This window comes from Ochlerotatus camptorhynchus, unplaced genomic scaffold (assembly GCF_037179485.1).
Source record: "Ochlerotatus camptorhynchus isolate MF236.1 unplaced genomic scaffold, CSIRO-AGI_Acam_v1.1 ptg000631l, whole genome shotgun sequence".
Lineage (NCBI taxonomy): Eukaryota > Metazoa > Arthropoda > Insecta > Diptera > Culicidae > Ochlerotatus > Ochlerotatus camptorhynchus.
The window spans coordinates 1,142,040-1,164,023 of record NW_027041110.1 but is presented as its reverse complement, the minus strand read 5'-3'; the positions used below and the strand labels follow the sequence as shown (position 1 = coordinate 1,164,023).

Sequence of the window (21,984 nt, the reverse complement as noted above, 5' to 3'; positions counted from 1 at the left end):
CTTGTGCCTGTGTACGCGTACGTTCTTCGATCGATTGTGTTGATAAGTTTTCGGGTGGGAGTTAAGACGCCATTCGTGACGGCTTGTAACGTCAAGGCGTAAGGCAGAGAGCAAAGCCAACTCACTCTCACTCCACCAATCTTCCGGGGATGCATACCCCTTGTATCACCAATCACGCCAACGGATACGCACGAATGCCAACACAACGAAAGATTTCGTCGAAGAACATCGAGACGCCGAGGGAACGCTTGAGATACTATATCGTCTTTGGAGCACCTCGCCGATCGCCAAGGTCAGATCTCCCCTAGATACTGTGAACATTTAAATAAATGAAGAACCCCTTTTTAGTTAAACTAAATGCGTGACGTCACTAGATCAAACTAGGGTGTACCAAAAGGTGAACTGAATGTTTACAATAAGGTTTTTTATGCTTGCAATTTCCTAAGTATAGGCCCTATGTGCAACTCTATAAATTCGATTTAGTTATTAAATAATTTATGCGAATGATTGAAATATTCTATTTTTGATTTCAACTATTCAGGATCGTTAATTGATTGATTTAAGTTAGTTTGTTTGCTCTTTCAAGCTTAAACCTTTTCTGCCGCTCAGTTCAGGTTCAGTTTTCTTCAATATATGTTCCGCAATAATCCAGTTCATTTGCTCATTTCGTTGGGTAAATTTGTTGTTTTCGGTTCTGGAATTACTATTCAACCTGCTCTGAGAAGGGTAGTCTCATGCCGGGCTTAGACGAGAGATAACGGTCCTTCAAATCAGAAGGTGGCGCTTAAGCCGTTGTCTTAAGTAACAGAGACGAACGCTACAAATGTCTTGTTGAATGCTTAGTTTTTTTTTATGATTGTATGTAATTTTTCAACATTACCGTAAAAAGCGAAACGAAACGTAAACTAGAAAGCTTATTTATTTACGGAATTTTATTTAAAAAAAATACAATAGCCAGAGAATAGAACAATGTTTTAGAAATATTGACAGTTTAATCTTCGAAGTTTGTTTAACCCAGAACTTTCAGAATTCAATTTTAATTAAATTTCAAAACTTTGTACCTCAAAATGCAAACCTCAAACTAAGAATTTGATTTATAATAATATTAATGAAAGTTAGAATTTAAGCACTTATAAAAAAAAATTAATTTTGGTTCATTCATTATCTTTATCTTGTAGATTAAAACAATTTGAACATTTAAATTTCTTACGATCTTCCTTCACAGGACAGTCGTCCTTTGCGTGAGAGGAATCACCACAATTCATGCATTTAGTTGGCATGTAGCAATTTTTAGTTCCGTGACCCCATCCCTGGCACTTACGGCACTGAGTGAGGTTTTGGAAATTTCCTCCAGTCTTCCTGAAGTGTTCCCACTTCACTTGGACATGGAGCATAAGGCTAGCTTTTTCTAAGGCCTTAAGGTTGTTTAGTTCACTAGACTTGAAGTGAACTAAATAAAAATCATTAGAAATCCCGTTGCGCGAATCGCCAGGACGGGATTTCATTTTCATTTTGATTACTTGGAGTGGCACAACTCCAAGTAATTTTGCCAGTTCATCTTTGATCTGATCCAGGGATTCACCACTGGGCAGTCCTTTCATGACAACCTTGAACACACGTTCAGTTTTGGTGTCGTAAGTAAAAAATTTGTGCTTCTTCTCAGTAAGATACTTGAGAAGACATTTAAATCCGTCCAAGTTTTCAGCCAATACACGGCATTCACCCCGACGTCCAATTTGTAGTGAAAACTTAACTTTCACGAAATTCAAAAGTTCCGTGCGAAGAGCATGGAAATCGGAAGTAGTTATCACAATAGGGGGAATCTTTTCCTTCTTGGCATTAAGCCGGGAAAGTTTACTAGAATTTTTCTTGGATGATGGATCATTCTCATCATCCGTGAGCAAATCAAATTGATTACTCAAATTAATTTCATCAGAAAGGGGGTCAAGAGTTTGCCCCTTTCTTTTGCGTTTAGGCGCCATGGCGGCAGTAAATTTTTATCCAAATCGACTTCCAAGCAGATTACTATAAGAATCTGAAAATCTCAAAATGCAAACCTCAAACTAAGAATTTGATTTATAATAATATTAATGAACCAGAAAGTTAGAATTTAACAATCAGAACTTGATCAGAATCAGACATGAACATCTTGTAAGCACTTATAAAAAAAAATTTAATTTTGGTTCATTAATTATCTTTATCTTGTAGATTAACACAATTAACAAAAATCTAGCCATAGATTTTTTTTTTCAAAATCTTACTAAGTACTCTGCATTGCACTGTTTGAGAATCCCTGGCGTTAAATAACTTAAAAATCCAAGTAAATTAATTCTAAGTACATAGAGTTGATGTCCCTAATGTCGGCCCAAGTGTTCTTAATATTGAACCCATACATAAATTTCGAAATAAAGCATTAATTTACTTTTTTTTTCAGTTTAATGATCTAAGTTTAAATAATTATACTTACTGCAATGTTCTATCAATAATCAAATAAATTTGTTGCGAATAAGAGGTTTCACAATTACGATGAAGATTAAGGAAAGTAAGGAAATAATTTTGAGGAAAGTAAACCCTAATTTCAAAATATCGCCAGAGAATCATTCCAAAGTCCACGAGATACCGAATTTTTTGCTATTTTTAACAAAAAAGCTAAATGCCGCTCTCATCAATGCGTATGCAAAGATTGAACTCAACGCAAGAATTTTGTAACAATTTACACACCTTTCCCAAACTAATTTTCGTTCATCATCATTGTAGCATCCCCAAGTCTAAGTGAGATAAATTTTTACGACCGAATTTCATTCCTAGAAGAATAACAAGCGGACGTGGGAGCTAGAATTTGAAAACAATTTTGAAACTTTAACAACCCTTTAACGATCCTTAAAGTCCTAATCCCAACCCAAAAACTCATCAACCAATCATCCTTTGAAAAACTGCTGCTCCTTTTGGCATTTCAATTCAAATGAATCAAACCATTTCCCCAACAGCGAACTTGATTTGCCACAAAGCGTCACTCTATTCTGAGTGACAGTACCTAGTACGACTCAATCCAAGCCAATTTCCCCGCTTCAACGATTCACTTGTCATGTCGTGCTTGACATCGCCGGAGAGCTAAGCAAACGAGTTCTGAAATTTTATATTCAATCCATGCTTGATCTTCCATTGTCACCAATTTGGAGGGACACGGTTTCATTTCAATCAATCACGCTGCTGCCTGACAGCTCAAGTGTGAAATATATACATATCTGGTAATCTGCTGACGCAACATGGAAATTTGCACCAGAGCCAGTCAGTGCACACTGGTGCACATCAAACGTAAAAATGTATCAAAATTCAATAACTCCTGTTCGCGCTGAAGGAACTTGGTCAAATCGTTCTCACAGGAAAAAGTCTCAGGAATCGAATAGACCTGGTTTCATCTAGGGCAAGTTGGCAGATTTGTTCCAAAATCCCTTATTTTGAATAAAATGTTAATCGTTATACCTAAAACGGTTCTCTCCTATGAATTTCTGAGAATTTTCCTCAAGAATAACTTTATTTGATAATATTCTCTCATTGAAAACAAGCCTTTACAGTCGTTTTATTTTGAGAATACGGATATTGGGGTCAAAATGACAGTTATCACATATGTGCGCAAGTTGAAACCATTTTTATTTGATTCTTGAGAAGTTTATCTACTGAAAATTTTTATCATCATGATTAAATATGTTGAGAGTATTACAAAATGTTGGGATTTATCCAAAACATCATATCAAGAAGACTAGCAACTTTGCCAGAATCCAAGTGAGAGATACAATAGCGCTGCGCTTGAGTGAAGGTGCTACATTTCTTCTGAGGATTTAATCTTTGCTATCAAATTCGATCGAAGCATTTACCTTTGAGCGGCAGATGACGCGATTGTACCTGTCTCATAGTGTTCGTATGGAAAAATGGAAGAGTTGCCAGTCTTCTTGATTTTCTGTCTTCGGTTTTTATTCTAAAATCGCTTAAAACCTCAACTTCCCAAGATGAAACTAGTTCCATTCGATTCCTGAGACTTTTTCCTGTAAGTTCCTTCAGCGCGAACAAGAGTTATTGAATTTTGAATTCTGAAACATTTTTACGTTGTTGTCCCCAGTGTGCAGTGGGTTGCAGTTTGTTCGTTCTTTGAATGCAAATTTCGAGACAGATTCAAAGAATGCTTTGTCGCACAGTCAGTCTGTGATATGGTATCGAAAGTATTCGATTGTGGAATTCTCCTATAGATTGTGTTTAAGACCATTGAATTAATTTTCACTTCAATATTTCAATCCGAGCAGATTGGATGTTTTCGCTTTCATTCCAGTGACGTTGGTGGTGGCCTTGCTATTATTTTCAATTAAATTTATTGGGTTGACTGGGCTAGTATTCAAATCACGGAGCTCAACGAAGCACGGGGAAAACAGATTTTCATCCTAAATTTAAGCGCCCAGTCAGAATGGAAATAAGTAGGTGCTGTGTCGTGTTTCTTCTTCTGATTCGGTGCTAGAGGTACTCTTTGCCTATTCTATGTAGGGTTTTATTTTTCCTTTGTCGAGATGTGTGTGTGTGTGATGAGATTGGTGGACGGTTGCTACTCGACGAGGGATTTATGGCATGTTAATAACAACATTTCTTCGAACTCGGCAATGCCACGAGGGATTTCCATTAAGTACCAGCTACTCTGGGTTGATAGATTGTTTGCAAGCAAGCGTCGCGTCACGGTTTTATGCTCGGTGCTTGGGTAACGATACGTGGTGGTCGGATTGTGCAAATCTAACTGGTAATGGTAACACATTCTATGGAACCGGAAAACCGATGCGGGGAATGATTTTTGCTTTCGTTTTATTCCATTCGGGACCAAAATCACATCATGTCATTCAACGCTCCTCCGTTGGGGAAAAACGCCGAAATAATTCCACTCCACGCTCGATGACGACGACGACGACGACAACGATGACGGGCCAACAACGCCATTCAGCTGTCAATATCGAAACGACTGATTCCAATGATCGGCGCTACCGTATCGTACGCTTCAAGATTCCATTCGAGTCGGTATTCAAGCAGATAGCAGTGACAACGTCGAATGCCCAAGGTAGGATCTTAAAGTATTTTTGGGTGATGGAAATCTTTTTGAGAGGATGGTGTCGATGAACGTATATTTCTAGAAAAGTAATATCATAATTGATATTAGGAGATATCTAGTTATTGATGAACAGGTAATTCTTCAGACAATGATTGCGGCAATAACACGAATAAAAGGATATGCTGACAATATCGTTAGTATATATATATTTATTTAACTAGTTCGTTTATTTACTAGGCTCAGTCGTGTGTGACACTTTGTGGAACCAAAAATCAGTAATGCTTGAATTTACATTTTAAACAGCAGTAGTTCTGGGTTAGTATTGGGTACCAATTACTCGTGGTAGGCTCGAGGTTAATAGGTAATAATTTGGATTGGAAGGAGCTAGGTAAGAAAACTGGTTTCTGAAGCCTCCTTCAGAACTCTAGGACGGTTGATCGAATCCTGGCTGGGCAGGAGCAAGTAGCACAGAAACAGAATGGCTGAAAATTGTTTGGAAAGGAGGCGATGGTCACATCAAACTCTAACATCAGACAAACAAAGGAATTCGTAGATCGGCAGCATGAAGATCACGGGTTCCCAATACATCTCTTACTTCACGGAAGGGTTGTCTACCTCGGGCCACAAAGGTATCCAACAGTCGTGCTCTGGAGGCGTCATTACCCGGGCAATACCAAACTGCGTGATCGATGTCATCATAACCGGTTCTACACCTACATATACGAGGTTTATTCTGTAGAGATGTGCGTATAGCGAGTAGTGGTTGGACATAAGTCTTGACATCACGCGAATGAAGCCCCGACTTACATCCAGACCTTTGAACCACGCTTTTGAAGAAGCATTTGGAATAATGGAATGTAACCACCGCCCAAGAGAATTACTTGTCCAATCGTTTTGCCAACTTAAAAGAGAACTCTGACGTACTAATGGGAAAAATTCATCATGTGAAATTCTTCTATCATAAATCTTGCCTTGTTTTGCGCCCACCTTCGCGAGAGAGTATGCCTTCTCATTGCCTGATTGAGCAATGTGAGGGGACCCATACAAAGGTAATCATATATGATCTTTCGACCAGCAAACTCATCTGCTCCCTTACCTTTGAAAGGAAATAAGATGAGTGCCTACCTTGTTTCATCGACCAAATAGCCTCAATCGAACTGAGACTATCCGAGAAGATGAAGTAATGGTCTATGGGCATGTCGGAAATCATCCCCAATGCGAAGTTGCTTGCTGCTACCTCAGCAACATAAACGGAAAATGGTTCCTGAGATTTCCGAAAGGCGGTTGAGTATTAAGACGCCGAAGCCAGTGGATCCATCAATGCGTGATCCATCTATGAAAAATCTTCTATTGCAATTGACTTGTTGGTACTTTTCAGCAAAAATACGGGGAATTGAGATAGGTCGAAGTTTATCTGGAACTCCTTGAATAGCTTGTTTCTTGGAGAGATCATGGTCAATGGGGGAACTGTAGTTAGTAAAGCATACACGAGGGGGGTTATAGCACGGAAGGCTTATATCCGATGACATATAATTAAGATAGATTCGCACGAATCTAGACTGGATGCTCAATTCGAGCATTTCTTCGAAGTTTTCAATCACAAGGTTGTTACTGACACTACATTTAATCAATATTCTCAATGAGAGCTCTCAGGAACGGTTCTGCAGGGGTTTTACTCCCGCTAGAACCTCTAGGCTCATATTGTGTGTTGAATGCTTATAGCCAAGGGCAATACGTAAACAACGATATTGATACGTTCCAATTTAATTAGGTGGCTTTTTCTTGCTGAGAGGAAGCAAAAAGAGCCATACTCAAGAACTGAAAGAATAGTCGTTTTATAAAGTTTAACTTGGACTTCCGGGTGAGCACGCCCCCATGTCCCGGAAATTGATCGTAGAAAGTTGATCATTTGTTGACACTTTTGTTTCAAATACTTAGTGTGGGTACCCCAAGTGCATTTTGAATCAAACCAGATTCCAAGGTATTTGAAGGTTAAAGTTTGGATAATGTCTCTGCCCAAAAGATCAAGACATAGTTGGGCTGGAAACCGCTTTCTTGTAAACACTACCAATTCAGTTTTTTGCGGTGTAAACTCGATCCCTAAATTTCTTGCCCAGAAAAACAGATTATTTAGGGAATTTTGCAATGGTCTTTGCAACATTTCCGCACGTGGACCTCTCAGGGAAACCACGGCATCGTCTGCAAGCTTTTTAAGCGTGCATCGATTATCTATGCACTTATCAATATCTTTGACATAGAAATTATAAAGTAGGGGACTTAAAGATGAACCTTGGGGTAAGCCCATGTAGCTAATTCTAGAAGTTGTCAGTTGACCTAGATTGAAGGTCATTTTCTTTTCAGACAGCAAATTATACAATAAATTATTTAAAATACCGGGTAATCCACTACTGTGCAGACTGTCTGACAGTATGTCTATGGAAACTGAATCAAATGCGCCCTTAATATCCAAAAAGACTGAAGCCAATTGCTACTTGTGCGCGAAGGCCAGTTGAATATCAGATGAAAGCATCGCTAAGGAATCGTTTGTTCCTTTACTCTTTCGGAAACCAAACTGCGTATTTGAAAGTAGGTTGTTTGATTCAACCCAATGGTCAAGTCTTGATAGGATCATTTGTTCTAATAATTTACTCAGGCATGATAACATAGAGATCGAACGGTAAGAATTGTGATCAGACGCTGGTTTCCCAGGGTTTTGAATAGCTATAACTTTAAACTGTCTCCATGCTGGTGGAACTATATTGAATTCCATAAATGAATTATATAGGTTAAGTAATCGTCTTTTAGCGATATTGGGCAGGTTTTTTAGACGGTCGAATTTGATCATATCGCTTCCCGGAGCAGAGTTATTCGATGAAAGCAGTGCCATTGAAAATTCCAGCATTGTGAACGTAAAGTTGGTTGTGCTGATATAGAGTCTGGAAAAACATTTTTAGCGAAGTCGAATATCCATTGGGAGGAGTATTCTTCACTCTCATTGGAAGATGAGCGTTCCAAAGCGTTGTCATCGAGGTTTCTCTTGAAAGTCCCTCGAGAAAAGTACGCCAGTAATTTCGTTTTTTTGCTTTTAGTAAGTTTTTAAGCTTTTTTTTCAAGCTTCAAATACTTTTAAAAAAACTCAGATCTTTCATGTCTACGATAATCTTTAAAGGCATCGGATTTCTCAAGATACAACTTTGTGCATTCGTCATCCCATCCAGGGGTGGCGGGTCTTCTTTTGAAGGATGCACTTGGAACACGTCGTTTCTGAGCTTCTAATGCGCTTTTGTAGATTAGTTCGGTAAAGAAACGATACTCGTCCAATGGTGGTAGAGGATCGATAGAATCAATACCAAGAGTTACCGCCGATACAAATTTTTGCCAATCAATGTTCCTTGTGAGGTCAAAAGGAACTTGAATTGACTGATCTGTTTTTGGATGACCACTTTTGATTGAAATAATAATTAGTAAGTGATCACTACCATGCGGATCATTGATAACCTTCCACAGACAATCTAATGATAGTGAGTTAAAGCACAAAGATATGTCAAGACGGCTCTCTCGAGCAGGAGGTTTTGCTATGCGTGTTGCTTCACCAGTGTTCAAGATAGTCAAGTTGAAATCGTCGCACAAATCATAGAAAATACCCACTCTATTGTCATTGAATGATTCGCCCCAACCAGTAACGTGTGAGTTCATATCGCCCAGTATATTTAACTATTCTCAAGGATTAGAGGCACGATTTCTTGTTAATCTTTGCGTGCTTAACGTCTAAATTTGCATATATTTCAAAATTAAATAAGCTATAAAAACATAATTTCTCAATCATTTTCTACGCAACAAATTGCATTTTGTCGGGCATCTAATAAAAATTTTGAATCCGCCTGGAAAAATTTAGATAAATACATGGTTCTGGAGTTATTCTGGTTTTCGTTGGGGTCACTCTAGGACGGCAATCGGCTTTACTGTTCTGTGATAGGTATACACATGGTGAACATAATATTTTCTCAATCAAATGATGTAATTAGACCAATGCATTTCCAGCCGAGTTTTGAAAAACCATGGAGTTTGATATGTCACACGACGGGTTTTGGTTCTTTTTGAGAATTACCCACTTCTTCGGGGACTCCGTAAGATGCCCGGAAGGACTAGTGTGAACATGCACTGTCAATAAGGCCATTACCAGCCATGTTTTATAAAATCATGAGGATTGATATGTCACACGACGTGATCATGGGCCATCAGTATAGCTGCCAGACATCATTTGAGTGTGAAATTTTTTGTTGTTCACCGCGTGTATAATTATTACAGAACGGTAAAGAAGTGACCCCAACGGAAATCGGGAAAACTGTGTTTATGTTTTTTTTTTTCAAAATGTTACAAAAACTATAGGTAATATGAATAGGTTTCCAAAGAAATGCAACTTGTTGTGCAGAAAAAGTTTGCGCAATTATATTTTTATAGCTAATTGAATTTTGAAATCTATCCAAATTTAGACGTTAGGCACGCAGAGATTAATGCGTTTAGTGCTCTACATATATAGATCTGACCCTTTAATACCATAAACAGACATGATTGTAGCATCGTTGAACTCCTTTAATCCAGTACCACAGTCAACATACTAGATTAAATTAGTACAATTGTACCACAATCATGTCTGCCATTTCGTTTCGAGCGTGCAGGATCGAATCCGTTGAAGCCATAATGTAAAAAAATTAACTTATCCTGGTAACCAATAGGCATTTGATTCTTTACATGATTCAGCTGATTCAGTTAAATTTTGAAAAAAAAAATACTCAAAAAATGCCTTGATGGCAGCGCTATTAATGTGTCCGGATTGTTTCGTGTTAAACATTTATATAAGATTGAAATTTATTGCAAGATGTTAAAGTTTACAATGGCATTTTAAAATATGTAATATCATAATCTAATATTATTTTTAAGTTGTAACACAATAGGACCCTAATTACAAGAGGTGGTATAATTTCAACAAGTTAACAAAACCCTACGAAAATCTGTGTTTAAAAGTCATAACAATCTGCTACACTTCCAAATCTGAACAAACTTACGTAAATCGATGGGACTGCTGGAGTTCCCCAGTTCTATCAAGCCTCGACTTTAACCTGACAAGTGATCCTCTGGGAAAACCTCCCGCAAGAAATCTGTTGTCGTTCGAGGACACACCGTACACACAGCTACACGTGTGCAATACTTTTGCTTTGCTAATAAAATTTTCATTTGACAATTTTTACTTTGTTAGGAACGTTGATTGGTCTGCTGGGACGTGTCGATGGAAAAACAAAACTTGTGTTCGAGGAAATCCGCTTTCTATGACACGAGGAAGCGAGGCTTACAATTACTTGCTACGATACTTCCTGCTCGAGTAAACACTTGAAAAACTTTTCTTCACCATAGGGAAGAACGCTTTACGCTTGACGATGTTTTTCTATGCTAGTGCTGCTCTTCGCTGATAAAAAAAAAATGAATTGAAAATATAAATCCATTGTATAAAAACAGTTTCACAAACCTCTTCTCGAAAGCCTAACCAAACGATGACGTTGATTAGTATCCTTTCACTGCTTTTCCATGGTACAACATAATTCAGGATGGAAATAACAAGTGGCTACATTCACTATTACGATACAATAATCTTCCACGTGCACAACAACAAGAATGAAGCTTCAAAAAGATATCCGGGAACTTTTGCAAGTCCTAAACACACGTACGCTAGGAAACAGCAGATCCCGTTCCCTTTACAACTTCAGCAGACCGTAAAAATCAGCAACAGCGCAACCAGCAAACCTCCTCCTTCACCTCCCCCAAAGACTCAGCTAGCTAGGTTCATCGCTGCTCACTTTAATGTGCAAGGCTGGCAAGCGGTAATGGAGGAAAATTAAAGCATATTTGATACATACCTACCTACGTCCTGTATAATTTGCCTAGTCCTGTGCCCGGGCTGCTGTTTCCACTTGAAGAAAGCCTCCAGAATTTATGTGACCTGGGCATGTGTTTTATCATAAAACAAGCACTGAAAAAAAAGTAACGTACAGAGTGTGTGCTGAAAAAGGATCCAGTGCTCAGCTCGTGTGTTGGAAACGACCACTTATGATGTCGTTACCCTTGGAGTAGGAAGTATATAGGCCGATTATGATTTGATGATGGTTGGAAACAGATGACGACATCTGCATTTTGCTATTTGATGATCAGTTGGAGACATGTCTTTCCACTAGTTGATTCCGAAGGCCATTTGTTATTTGGATCAATGTTGCTATGAATTTGCAGTTTAAAGACTCTCGATGTTTCTTCTCTGAAAAATCAGTCTTTAAGTGCAAACCTTTACATTCGAGATCCAATTGTGAGGCCACCAAGCACGAATTGAAATTCGCAGGCATTCATATGGGATATAATATTTTCTCGAGTTTGCTGGGCTTGCAGCTTGGAACACAATATACAAATACATGCATTGGTTGGAATAGAAAACTTTGAATTGATAACTGAGGAAATGCTTCGAAGGGCACTAAGTTGAAAGCAAGCAAAACGCTAGCATGAGAAGCGTCAAAAGCCAGGAAGAAGAAAGAACACATTGTTCATGAAGACCTGCAGCTTTTTCGTGCTTTTCGCCAAAAGGCACCAAAAAAGCAGCACAGATCTCGTGTTGGAGTTGAAGCTGTTTCGCAAACTAGGATAAAAAAAAACTCACTGTATAGCATTTAGAGAAAACTTTGCATAAGATTTTGGTTTCTATAGTCACTCGCAGAGAGTAGAAATCACTCAAAACCCATAAAAATTCGAATAAATTATAATAGACGATGATCTTCAGCTCTTGATCCGTCTTAAAAATGTCCGTAGAAGACAATATCAAAGAACGCGCGATCCTGCCATGAAAGTTATCTGGCGGCATTTGCAAAAACAAATTAAAAAGCGATTCTCTGCCCTGAGGAACAAAACTGTTGAGAATGAAGTTTCTAAATAAGACCCGAGTTCCAAACCCTTTTAGAAACTCACAAACATTTTGAAAAAACCTCAAAAGCCTATTCCAGCGCTTAAAGAAGGTGGTAAAATTTTGATCACAAATTCGGGAAAAAAAAGCTCAGAAACGTGCTAAGCAATTCGAGAGTTCCCATAATTTCAGTTTGGGTCTTACTAGTCCCATTGAAAATCAGGTTGCTCGGGATTATCTGAATATTTTCTCTCGGAAATATAGTTTTGATGATTCCTGGGGGACTGATTTGGATGAAGTAAGATCTATAACTAAAAAGTTTCATAATATGAAAGCTCCAGGTGATGATGGAATTTCCTATATCCTCATCGAAAAACTCCCACAGTGTACCTTGTCTTTCTTGGAAAAAATATTTGGCAGATGTTTCCATTTGGCATACTTTCCTGATAAATGGAAAAATGCAAAAGTTGTTCCAATTTTGAAGCCGGATAAAAATCCAGCTGAAACTTCTAGCTACCGCCCAATAAGTTTGCTTTCTTCAATAAGTAAACTTTTTGAAAAGATAATTTTGAATAAAATGATGCTTCACATCAATACGAACTATTTTTTTGCAGATAAGCAGTTTGGATTTCATTATTAATTAATTTGTTCAAACAAATCTGAAGGCTGCTCAACCACAGTGCAGCGCCAGACGCTTGGTCTCCTCTTCGTACGCTTTTTGTTGCCTCTCCATATGGTCTTCAATTGTAAAATTTTAAAAGTAATACGCATCATTCCGATGCTTGAAAACAGACTGCTGCTGACCGGTTTGTTCCTCTCCACTAATTTTCTCGGCCACGTCCATTTCCACCACAACCGCTTCCTCTGTGTATTTATTGTTGTAGTCCGTTGACGGTGCACCTCCACTCACTACACCAGCGTACGTACTGCTTCCGCTCTGTTCTTCGTCCCATTGTTGGCTTTGTTCTTCCTGTTCATGTTGATGTTGTACTGGCAGCATCCGGACCTATCATTTGGGGCAGGAATTCATCCGATGCCTATCCATCTCACATAAGAAACACATGTTCCTTTGATAGGATATGTTCCCCTCTCGATTGAGGAAATGCAGCGAGTTGAGAATTTCCTGCCCATATACACTGAAACCTACATTAACTAACCAAACTGGGGGTTCGTAAATCTAGTCAGTGCGTAAATCGTTTTTTGGGATTTACTTCGTAAAAGCAGTTCTTTTTTAATATTGTCAAATACCCCACATGTTACTATTTTTGGAATCGGAGTTACGAATAGGATATGGAAATTCATGTCACAATATGGGTATTTTTGGAAACAGGGGGACCGTAAATCGTTAAGGGTATGCATTTTCGATCCCTGATGTTTTCTCTAACTGGAAACCACCATCAAGGATATCAAAATGGCCTCAGACGTCACTTCACGTCACTCAGGTTTAAAAAATACCAATTTTGAGGGATACTGTAACTGTATTTCGAAGTTTTTCTCTAACCGGAAGCCATTTGAGTTCAAAATGCCGTCAAACATCAGTTTCCGGTCCTTACACGTCACCCCGATTCCAAAAATACCCATATTGTGGGGTATTCCCTTGGGTATTAAACTGTATTTCCCACTTTCCCATAATTGACAAAATCGTTATTTGGGATTTACTTCGTGGCAAAAACCTCGTTAATTGGGATTTAATTCGTGAAAAGAGGGACGAAAATTTAATACTGTGTAAAAAAAAGACTTCGTACACGGAGAATTCGGTGTATAGATCTCGTACACCTGTGTACATGTCGAAGCCCAAGTCCGCAGGGAATTTCTCAAGAATGACACGCTTCACAACACCATATTTCCCCAGCACCAACGTGTTACCGGCGGGTAACATTGTTTTCATATGTTTAGTACACGGGATATAGCTGTATTTATATTAGGGAGATTATTTAATAGGCAACGGTCAATTTGAATTCGTTGGTGGGTGGCATAAGTGGACAGACGATCGAACAGCTAAACGATGAGTGCAGGTGGGTGGTAGCGACATCCACTGAACTCGAAGAGAGTGTGGGCGGAAACTCTCCCTGGAGAGAGTGACGGAGCCCACACAGCAAAAAAATAATTTTGATATCACGTCAAAGTGGATGCACTACAATCATGTCCAGGAAGTTTCTTCTTTTTTCTTTTCTGAAAAAAAGGCGAAGGTATATAATATTTGGCATGACATTATCAATATTCCTGTATTAACCATAAGGGAGAATTCAGAGATGGACAAAATAAATCATACACCTCTTTTTTTGTTAAAAAATCATGTTTATTGCAACTTTCAATTTAAATCTCGCAGAACTCGCAGTATTTGGTTTGACCACCCTTCACACTAAGATTATTTCACCGAAATCTGTGAAATTTTACCAAAATCTCAACAGCTGAACGTTCGGTAAACAGTTCGGTGATATTTCACAGATATCCTGTAATTTTTCACCGAATATCTGTGAAAAATTACAGGAAATCTGTGAAAATTCACCGAACTGTTTACCGAACGTTCAGCTGTTGAGATTTCGGTAAAATTTCACAGATTTCGGTAGAATAATCTAAGTGTGTTTGCTTTCAGTACAGCTTCAAATCGACGTGGCATACGTTCAACGATCTTTTGTAGATATCCTGAAACGATATTCTCCAACGCTGTTTCGAGGGCTTCAAAATAGGCATTTTTTATGGAACCCAATGCTTTTCCCACTTTATTGTCTAAGTAACACCACAAATTCTCAATCGGGTTCAGATCGGGATATTGAGGAGGCCATTCAAGTGTTCTGATCCAGTAAGGTTTGAAGAACGCAGATTTTTTTTCTTTGTTTTATGCTTATGATCGTTCTCCTGTTTTCAGTTCTCAAAAGTGAAACTTCCAGATTTTCACACAGCAAATCAATGTACACATCTGCTGTCCTTATAGCCTTTATATGTGCCATGCTTCCCACTCCAGACTTAACCGTCTTTTCCATGCTTAACCGTCTTTTAATTGTATGGTTCCTGCTGCCCCAGGCTAAAAGCCTCCCTAATAAAGATAAATCAATCAATTGTATGGTTCCTCAAGTGCGTCAACGAAACAGCGCCGTTTTTGTCCAAACGACTCAAAAATTTGCTCTCATCCTTCCACAGAACTCTTTTCCAAAAGTCTACAGACATCCCGGCGTACTTTTTCTCTAATTCCAGCCACTTCCGTTGGTTCCGTTTGCTGATGAAAGGACGCTCCTTAAACCACTGTCGTTTAGCCGCCAGCAAACAGTACATCGAATAACATTGAGATCCATCGATTCCACAATACCCCTCGATAAAACGGATTTTGCTTAGCCTGTCCGCAAAAATTTATCTCCATTCCTCGCGTTTCGTATTTTTACCCTTATGTGCTGAACAGCTCCAATCGAAATCGAGTTTTTCGAAATCACCAAATTTCGTACATCGAGCGAAATCTGTTTTCCCGACATTTTCGACTTTTCAAATGACGCAAACAAAGATCAATGGTTCTTACCATGCGCAAGCTCCTCGTAGTAAGAACTGTCAAAGATGCTGCAGTGATGCCATCTCATTGGCATGGTCATAAAATGAGATGTTTGACGTGTATGATTTATTTAATCCACGCATCAAAATCAACTGATGTAGATTTTTTTCTAGCAGAAATCATTGCAATTTTTCAAAAAATAACTAAAATATCATCCAAATGCAGTTTTGGTGTGTATGATTTATTGTATCCAGTTCTTTATCTAAAATATATCTCAATATACATGCGAGATATTTGGAGGAATTAAAGTGTATTTTGTTTTCTCTTTTTTTTATAATTGATGACATTTTGCGTTCACTTGCGCATTTTTTAAAACTTTCATTTTTTTTTCAAATATCATGCGATATATATTTTTAGTACTCTAAAAATAATAGCATTGATCTGGAAAATATTGGATTGATCATTACCGATCGAGGAAAAATGGAAAAATTATGCTTTTGAACGATTGTTCAAAATTTAATACGTGAATTTCAGGCCAATTTTATAAAAGACAGTAAACCTCTATCTTGTGTGTATTTTTATCGACCAAATTGTAGTCCTAATTAATCCGAGAATCTTCACTGGAGACGTCAACTCAATTGGATGCAATCCCAGATCGTTATTATTTTCCCTTGTAGATTTAATTTCTGTCCCACTGTGCACTGATCTCAATCAATTAAGCTTGTTTAGAGCAGTTTCTGAAAAAAATACCCGAAATTGACCAGTTGAAACTAGAACTCACGAAGAAACTCCAGCCTATATTTAAAAAAAATAAATCTGTAGATTACGATGGAATTTTCTTTCTGAAATTAAAAGCATTTTTTGCAGAATGCTTTTGTATCTCATTTATCCCAAATGTTCATGCAAATGGTAGATAAATAGTGTATCTTTCTAACCATTTTCACAACTATGTTCACACTTAGAAATTATTACCGACTTCGGTAATTTTTTACCGAACTTTCAACAGCTGAACGTTCGGTAAAACTGTAACGTTTGTGTTGTGCACACAACGCACAGCAGCTTAAGCGCCACTCTCTAACTAGAGAGACTGCTGACGCGTTTTCCGGTCCGGCTATGAGACTCGGTCTGAGGGCGAGTTTAAGTGGCTCAAACACTACGAATTCCCTAGCTGACCCAAACGGGAAACAAAATATGCGGAAAGGAAAGAACAAACTCTTATTATTTAAGTATTTAGGATGAAGCTTCACAATCAATTACGCGAAGAAGCATTTATTTTATCTAGGAACTTCTCAGAGTTTGCCAACTATTTACATTAGTCTGGGGAAGGATCCTAAATTTGAGCTCAGATCAACTTTGCTATACTTACGGTTCCGATGCTACTCTCTTCTACCCTTACTACAGCACGGTGGGCGCCGTTCCGCTGAACGAAGAATGATTACGACGTTGCTCGGTGCGACAAAGGCGATGTCGTACGACGAGGAAAAGTTGCAGAGCAATCGCAATGAGAAGCCGACGCTCAACCACACTGGGCTTGGTGGGAGTCAGCAAGATTCGGATTCGATCAATGGGTCAAATTGCGCTCGATTTCACATAGAGTTGACTAGCGGTCGATTCGCTCGACGGATGAGTGGCAGTTACGGTACGTGGATCACTGGGTGGGTTTATTAGATGAAATAGGACCCGACAAATCGTTCATCCTCCGGGGTCACGAACGGATGGAATCCACCGGATATATCACGATCCACGGTAATCACGGAGGCACGAATATTGAGCTCCGATGCGTGATGCAATTCCTAGGCACTCGTCGAGGATTCGTAGAGCATAAAAAAAAACCCCGCAACGAAATTAATCTTTGAGTATCTCTTAAACCACGCAATAACACATACCTGCGTTTTTTTTTTCTATTTTTTTGTTCACAATTAATTGCCGGATTTCGATGGTTAATACTAGGTATTGAACTTAGACAAATTTACAATAATTATCAATTCCAGTGAACTACAAGTGAAAATCTTCTATCACTGCTCACCTCACTTTTCAAAGCAAAAGGCACAGTTAATTGTAGTAATCAATAGGTACGTCTGGTACATCTGATTGAATGCGTAACTTCACGAAAGTGATTGTGTGACCAGTTGAAAACGACTGATCAAGGACTAGGCTAATTGCGTCGCAGAAAATTCAAAATTCATTTGTTGGCGGAACAATTGCTCAAACGCCGTGAAGATTTGGAAAAGCCCGATCAAGAGGTTTCTCCTTCGCATTCCCGCCTACAGTACAAGCCGCGCATTTATTTGAGATCCATATCTCTGAGTGTGAGCCATCTCACTACGCTGGCACTCTTACTCCTAACATCCGGTTTGCTACCTGTGTCTGCGTAAGTGAGAGAATTTTAATTGAGTGGAGCCATAAAAAACAATCGCTACGCGCACGCCGCACTTTATCTGGTGGTTGAAAGATGGCACTGCCACATGCTGTCAGATGTAGTTACAACAGTGTAGTCCGCAATAAGAGGGACTGTTACAAAACTTCGACCCTCATTTCAAAAGCTGTTTCCCTTAATTTTGATTTCGAAGCACTGTCAGCCATAGGCGTAGCCAGATAGGGGCAGGGGGGGTCGACTGCCCCCCCCTAAACTCGGCAACACAAAGGCTTTCGAGGAAATGGCGTTCGGTGAAATGGCATTCGGCCAAATTTTCCATGGTAATTTTTTTTTCGCCCCTCCCTAGCTCGAAACCTGGCTACGCCCTTGCTGTCAGCCTTGCTTAAATATTGTCGAGTTTTGCCATTGCACATTGGTCCCAAAGCCGTATTTAGGAAGACAAAAATGGTTGCGCCCAAACCGACACTTTTAGGTATATAGTGTCTTTCGGAAAGTTTCTTCGTATTTTTTGGCCAATATTTTTATATTGGTAAAACTGGGGTGGTTCTTAAAACTCATGTATTTAAAAAAAAATTAAAAATACAAATGCAATGTTCTAAAATGTTGTAGAATAATCAATTTGAAGCAACTTTGCTCAAGATATCAAATTTTTATCTCTTATGGTTCATGAGTTATGATTATTTTAAACAAGGAGGAACTCTGTTCTCCATTGGTCTATCTAAAATAATAAAAAAAAGTTTGTATTTCCAGTTCACCAATTTTTATAGACCCCCTTATTTCACTTACATAAAAAGATAAACCTATTTCTAGACACTTTTAGAACTATGGATGGTGCATATTTTTGCCCAAGACACCATATTTCTATCTCTTATGGTTCATGAGTTATGATTTTTTTTTAACTTGCAGGTTAGGGCCTCCCTTAGCTCAGTAGGTACAGGCGCAGCTACAAAGCAAGGTCATGCTGGAGGTGGCTGGGTTCGATTCCCGGTCCGGTCAAGAAATTTTTCGGGTTGGAAAATTTCTCGAATTCCCTCAGCATAGAAGTATGATTGGACATACCTTACCAATCAGGCTAAGGCCTTGTTGTCCTCTGCTGTTGGAAGAAGTCGTCTCAAACCACAATTATACCAATGCAAAAATGGTACAGGCATCGAAAGCCCTCAATTAATAACTGTGGAAGTGCATCTAGAACACTAACTTGAGAGCACGCAATAAGCTAATATGCGATATGCAATAAGCTTGAAATACGACGAAGAAGAAGAAGGTTAGGGTAGCCCCTAGAAAATCGGCTTTCGTTAAATATCTTTTTATAAGTCCATTTCTCGTAAAAACTTTTGAACACTTTTAGAACTTTTTATTATGCATATTTTTGCTGAAGCAACTAAGAGGCTGTTCATTAACTACGTAGACAGTTTAGGGGGGAAGGATTGGCAATTATCCACTGCCCATATAAATTTAAAAAAAATGGTGCATGGACAACTGTCTACCCTTCCTCTGCGCACCCTTGGGGCAAAAATCCCAAAAAACTGTTTACGTAGTTACAGCCCCTAAGTTGTTATCTCTTTTATTTGAAAAGTAACTTTTATTAAATTTTTTTAAATAAACTAAATGCTTTAAACGAAAAACGCTCTCGCAATTTTTTTCACTAAAAGTTAAGAAAAAACGATCTTTCATATGGATTTAAAAGTTTGAAAATCGATTTGGTCTATTAAGAGACATTGACAATTGAAAAGAGCCATTTTTTTCGAAGAAAATCGCCTTTAACTTTCTAATAAAAAAATAACAACCTGGTGGCTTCACCAAAAATATACGCCAGCAAAAGTTCTAAAAGTGTTTAGAAAATCGTTTATACGAGAAATTAACATATGAAAAGATATTGAAAGAAAACTGTTTTTAGGGGCCACTCTAACCTGCTTGTTTAAAGAAAAATCATAACTCATGAACCATAAGAAAGGGAAGCAAAGTTGCTTCGAATTGATTGTTTTACAACTTTTAACAACATTGCATTGGTCTATCTGAAATAATAAAAAAGATTGTTTTTACATTTCACTAATTTCATAGACCACCCTGATTTCACTAACATAAAAAGATCTGCTAAAAAATATGAAGAAACTTTCCCGGAAACATCATATATATATAGTGATGGTTTGGACGCAAATATTGGTGTCTTCCTAAATACGGCTTTAGGGCCATTGTTCATTGTAATGAAGTTTTCTCTCTTTTGAAGACCTAAAAATAATTAATTGAAATGTCTGATTTTCACCGAACAGTTCAGCTGTTAAAAGTTCGGTAAAAATTACCGAAGTCGGTAATAATTTCTAAGTGTGTTGTAATGGAGTGATCGACTGTAATGTTCCAATCTTGGAATACCAGACTGCAAAGCCGTAACTAAGCTAAATTTGTTAAACAATTAGATTCGTTTGGCTTTGGCAGTAGAGGCTTAAAAATATTCGCTTGTCTCTAAGAGTTGTTCATATATAAATCATTACAGTTCATCTAATTGTCCTAAACATCATTGAACTTGCCACACAATATACCAATTCATGCATTGGTTATCATAACTTATCATAGAGAACTCTCAATTAATAACTGCGGAAGTGCTTCACAGAAAAATCGGTTCCAGATAGTGAGAGAGGGTCGGGATAGTGGCATTTCATAAAATCTTATTTCATACCTACAGGTACGTGTAGTAAAAAAGGTACGCATTATCCAGTCGTTTACTCGTCGTGCCACCTCTTTTCATTACAGCATTAAAGAAGCTTGGATGGAAATTCATCTATTATTTTGAATATAGTCATCAAAACTTCTCCCAACGAGTCCATAAGACCTGTTCATAAAGCAGATAATCCAGATTGTAATTTTACGTTTCTCAACTATATCAAAGTTCCTTTTCTGATTGTCACACATGGAGAATCACGCGCGAATAATAGACACCCTCCTTTCCAGTAAGACTCGTTTCATACCTAATGCTCTCTTCGTTTTCAATGGCGTTTCCATTTGCAATTTATTTCAAATTCAAACGCTCTGTTAAACACCATTTCTCAAAAAAAAAAAACAACAAAGAAAGTACAACCTAAGCCAATGTTCCCCAACCTTAGAAAAATGAATGCTATAAAGAGTGATCCTTTCGTACCGGAATTGAATTTAGCACATTTGGTTTACTCTCAAGCAGTTCTACGACTCTTTCCTTTTCCTCACCAACCACTTCAAGCCAGTAGGGAAAAAATATTAACACACATATTCAATGAACTCTTCACTGTGCCGTTTAAGTAATTCCTTTTCATGTTTCCCATCGCTTTGCTACACGAGCTGTATGTACTTGCTCTTTCTGTTGCTTGAACAATTCCGCGCGCGCTTTTATATTTAGTCGTAAATTTTTCAACAACCTTTTTGCCACGTTGCCTAGCTCCTTGCCAGGTGCTTCCACACTCTTTTGGGGATCCATGGTTTCACATTTTTGCGCAGAAAAAAAAGAACGAGCAATGCTTACACCCAAATCCCTCAGCAGTAGCAGGAAAATGCAAACATCAGATACGAACGATGCAAGGAAAACACCTTTCCGTCTGCCGTGCGAACGTAATCGACAAGAGCACTCGGTGGAATCACAAACGCTTTCACACGTTTCCTTCCCACATTACCTGACCTGCCTCTGACAATCCGCATGTATCCTTTCCATATTAAACCCACTGGAATGCTACTACGTACCAACAAACCTACAAGGATGCACGTTATGCATGTTGATGTTTTACAGGTGTGGAATGTAGTTTTCTCTCTCGTTTGTTGTAGGTTGTTGTCGTTGTTTAGTTTTCACTCACAGAATCATGCAACAACAAAAAAAAAGACAACTACAACAAAATGTCATGAATGGAAAATCTTTAATAGCGAGTGCTAGAAATCACGTACTGACACACGATTGAGCAATGAACAAAATCTATAAAAATAAAACACCTGGTGAACTCTTTTCCCAAATCACATAACCCCCAAAGTGCATTCGTGCAGCTGTGTACAGCCAAATTCAATGTAAGGCAAAGAAAATTGCTTCCTAGAAGCAATAAAACACAACAAAACAAGCAGTACGAACAAATTAGCGATAAGCAACGTGCGCC

The 21,984-nt window shown here is 38.4% G+C and overlaps 1 protein-coding gene across 10 annotated transcripts in view; it reads left to right on the top strand.

Moving 5' to 3' along the window:
* The window catches only part of KCNQ (KCNQ potassium channel), a 462,308-nt gene that overhangs the window by 264,014 nt on the left and 176,310 nt on the right, over positions 1–21,984 (top strand). For 5 of the 10 annotated variants that reach the window (XM_065237548.1, XM_065237547.1, XM_065237546.1 and 2 more), the window contains one exon: positions 4,979–5,092. The exons of the other annotated variants lie outside the window; for them this stretch is intronic. In XM_065237548.1, the coding sequence (XP_065093620.1) occupies positions 4,979–5,092 (114 nt within the window). The remainder of the gene's footprint in view (positions 1–4,978; positions 5,093–21,984) is intronic. 10 annotated transcript variants of the gene reach the window in all.